This window comes from Uloborus diversus, chromosome 2 (genome assembly GCF_026930045.1).
Source record: "Uloborus diversus isolate 005 chromosome 2, Udiv.v.3.1, whole genome shotgun sequence".
NCBI classification, from domain to species: Eukaryota; Metazoa; Arthropoda; class Arachnida; order Araneae; family Uloboridae; genus Uloborus; species Uloborus diversus.
Window position 1 is genome coordinate 36,904,196 of NC_072732.1, and position 4,084 is coordinate 36,908,279.

Below are 4,084 nucleotides of genomic sequence, written 5' to 3' on the forward strand. Positions count from 1 at the left end.
CACCCTTGGGTGTCTCCATGAAAATATACATAACTGTGACCATACTCCGACTGTAATGTATATTAACAGTCGGAGGGATAACTGGTGAGCCAGAGGTCTAATAGTACTTTCGTAACGAGACCGAGGCAGGGCCGGCGAGCCGAGGTCTCATTACGAAAGTACTATGAGACCAAGGGCTCGTATCCCGGAGAAATGATGAAAAAAAAAATTAATGCATTAATTTTGACTTGTAATTAATACAATAATTTATTTCATTGTATTTTAATATGTTTACAAAAAACCCCGGCCCTGTACATTTTTGAAGCGTATATTCGTGATGTTTTTTGTTGTGCTTTTATGTTGTTTTTATATATATTGTGTTCTGAAGTGCTTTGATCATGTTTTTTATCTGATTTTTTCCTGTTGGCGCTAAAAAAGCATTGCTAAGAACGATGTATGACATATGTCGTCATACATCGTTTTCTTGGCGCCAACAGGAAAAAGTCGCCAAGGGTGGGGTATATCACATCAGTTCCTTTATCTATTGCTAGAATGAAGCGACTTTTTTCAATCTATGGAACCTAACCCCTATTTTAACACTAATATTAAGTCTTTATTTACGTGGTTTTGATTTATGTTCCGTGGAACTTAACCCCGCGTAAAACGAGGGTCTACTGTGTATACTATATGAACAAAATAGTAGCTTAACAGAGAAAAAACACCAGTTGTTTTCTTTTCTAGTTCAGCTGCATTTTGATACATTTATGAAAAACAAAAACAAATCCAAGCATCAATTGTTATGGGAAATCCATTCTGATATTAGTCTCAGAACCACTGCTGTTCGGAAAACATATCACACTTAAGCTCGAATGAGGAGGATTGACTGATTGCTCAACACTATACATTTCATTATAGTAAAACCACACTGCATCAGCATCAATTACTGCTAACGATTTTAAAGTTTTTTCAGCTGCACTTTGTAATACTTTTGGTTGTGAAATATTTAAATACGGAAGACAAACTTCAGTAACTGACGATAAATCTTTCTCTGATATTTTCAACTTGCTACAGAGATTACCAATTTCTGATAAAACTAGAAGCTGCAATTTGTGCGCATTTACCCATTGATAGTTTCTAAAATTTGATTTTAGGCTATTTTTATACTCTTGTTTCAAAATACTAATGAGTTTCGGCATGACATCTTTAAGTGTTCTTACCAGGACAAAGTCACGACATTCATCTACAATGACTAACAGCACTTGAAAAGCTTTTAGAACTACAACAGTATCTTCAGCAAATCTTTGAACAAATGGATTCCAAAACTCATGAACTAACGGGTGCAATTCATGTTCGAAATCAGATAATGCAGTTACACAAGCCTCTGCCATTTCTAAGGCTAGCATTCGAAGATACAGATTCCTTGAAGATTGGAAATGAATGCAGCGTTTGAAAATTTCAGTGACAATGTTAATATGCAAAGGTAGAACTTTTTTATGTGCTTGAAAGCTATCATCCTCTTCTTCACACAGAACATTGGAAGAATCATCCAAATCTTCATTGACATTTGGAATAGAATCAAAATCAGCAGTTTTCAGGGCTTTATATTCTGACATTATTGTAACTAAATCTTCAAGTTTCTTAGGAGAATTCTTAGACTGAGTCATTTTTTTAGGAGGAAACCATTTCTTAATGCACTTTACTGTACAAAAAAGGATATTGAGTAAAGAATAAGCTCTGTCCTGATTAAGGTCGACAAGTTTCAAAATTTGGTAAATTGCATCCTTGAAAAGTGTCAAACCTACTGCATCACTTTCTTCCATCGCTACACGAAGCACAAGGGCTACCTCAGGTTTATAATGAAAATGATGAAAATTAATTGTTACACTGTTCGTTATATAATCAGCATTATCTTTTATCAGTTCAAACACCGAGTTATAGTTACAAAATTGTGCAATACTATATAAACAAAGGCGGCCAGATTGTGATATTATGTAGTTTGAGCTACCAGCTTTTTCCATTACTGATGACAGAGATTTAAGTAAAAAGGATTTGAAATTAGCTTTCAATGCTTCAGCAGATTTAGCAATAACTTCAAGAATCAAGCAAATTTGAAACACATTGTTGTTATATAATTTCGGAGGTACTACAAGAGAATTTTCAGGCAATTCAAGTTTCTTCACAGCATTTTGAGGATTATCATCAAGTAAAGGTATTTCCCAAACTTTAGGAGAAAGTAACTCATCAAGAACATCATCAATTAATATAATATTCTGTTCAGAATATTTTGAATCATGCCTAAGGGATTTAATAATTTCGCCGATGAGATAAACGCATTGAAGATTATACAATGAACTACATTCCATTTTTTCTAAGAGATAGTGAATGAGCAACCTTGCATGCCCAAATTTAGTCAATAAGTAAATAATGTTTGAAATTGTTCTTAAAATTTCATCATCTTGAAAACAAACAAAAGTCTTCTTTGGCCATAAATTAGGAGAATTTGCATCAAACTGCGATGTAGAAATTTCTTCAATTATGTTTAGAGCTGTGGTATCAAATTCGATAAAATTTATTAAACACAACATTATTCTTTCCAAATGCGGTAATGAAGATAAAACATAAGATATAGACGACTCTAATACAGATAAATAACCTTGAAGAGTTCGCAAAGTAAATAATTTTATTTTGTCATCTGCTAGAAGCTTACACTTTATCAATTTTGAGGTTGTTGCGTAAATATTATCTTCCACAACGGATCTTAATGATATTGAATTAGAATCTTGCAATTTCGTAGTCAGAACAAGTATAAATTTTTTCATATTTTCAGTAATTTCAGGACAATCATCAACATATAAAGCCATTACTGATGGCATCAATGTTGAAACTGAATGATTTAAATGCTTTGTACAGTTGAAAAGTATAAGTTTAACAAATTCTAGGAACTGTAATCGAACTTTCCAATGGTCATGATTAGCAACCCTAACAACATTTTCTAACAAAATTTGCATTTTATCCGAAACATTTTTTAACCATGCTGTATCTTTTATCACATTTGAAACAGCATCCAATTCGGATTTATTATTTTTGACATTTTCCAACTGACACTGGTCTCCAATAACTAACACAATAATGCCACCAAGAATTTTTAAACTTTCACATATAACATGATGTCCCTGTTTGAAATCTCCACAAATAACACTTTGAAGAGTAATTGTTATGCCAGGAAAGTACGCAGCAAGAGCTACACTTGCAGTTTTTTCAGAACTGTCATATTTTGTTTTAAGATATTGTTTATTATAGCATAGTGTGCCCAGGGCTTCCAACACCGAGATACGTAGCTGCTTTGACTTTTCTGTTTTCAAGAGTTGTGTAAATACAAACAACGCATGAGCGAGAGCTAAGCGAAAATCTAACCCATACATTTGGTTAATTACTTCTTCCTTTGCATTTTGAATTAAACTGACTGTACAGCGGCAAATACTCATCTTATACTCCTCACTGCAATTGGAAATCTTTTCAATATCTCCGATAACACTAAGAGATGTAAACAGTTCGCGAAAGATATCAGAAAAGGTTGAAAAAGTTTCAACATTAGTATGATTGAATAAATATGTCAAGTATTCTACGCATTTCATAGTTAGCTTTTCATTAATTTTCTTACACATGATGAAATATGCTGGAAAAACTAAATAAGCTTGCAGACGATTTAATGATTCTTTATCAAGTTCTTGTAGGACAGAAATTAGCTGATCAAAGTCGTTAGCATTACAAGTGCTTAGTAATTTAAGGCATATCGGTTTTACTTTTTGAAACGCTGCATTAGCAGCGATTTGTGCTGTAGATGACATGTTTTTTGGGACGAAGTTTTAACAGTCACTACGAGGGAAACTCATAAAGTTTGAAAATCCATCCCATGATGGGCAAAAAAATGTAAACAAGTAATTTTTGTTGCCACCGAAAAAACATTATTAAGCGAAATTTTAGACTGCGTTTGCAGGACTCTACGCTTACATTTGACAACACGACCGGTAGCGACGGATTAAATAATCACGTGACAGCTAATGATCACATGCTCCAATCAACCAATCAACTGCTTAGAATGGTA

The 4,084-nt window shown here is 33.5% G+C and overlaps 1 protein-coding gene across 1 annotated transcript; it reads right to left on the bottom strand.

Annotated features, from left to right (window-relative positions):
* Window positions 1-575: 575 nt before the first annotated feature.
* LOC129235219 (TELO2-interacting protein 1 homolog) lies at window positions 576-2,987 on the bottom strand. The gene has a single exon (XM_054868925.1). The coding sequence runs from the start codon at window positions 2,985-2,987 to the stop codon at window positions 777-779; it is 2,211 nt and encodes a 736-aa protein (XP_054724900.1). The 3' UTR covers window positions 576-776.
* Window positions 2,988-4,084: the final 1,097 nt, after the last annotated feature.

What these genes read in the sequence shown, in the direction of transcription:
- LOC129235219 (XM_054868925.1), bottom strand. Translation starts at nt 2,987, where the DNA reads ATGCAAATTTTGTTAGAAAATGTTGTTAGGGTTGCTAATCATGACCAT.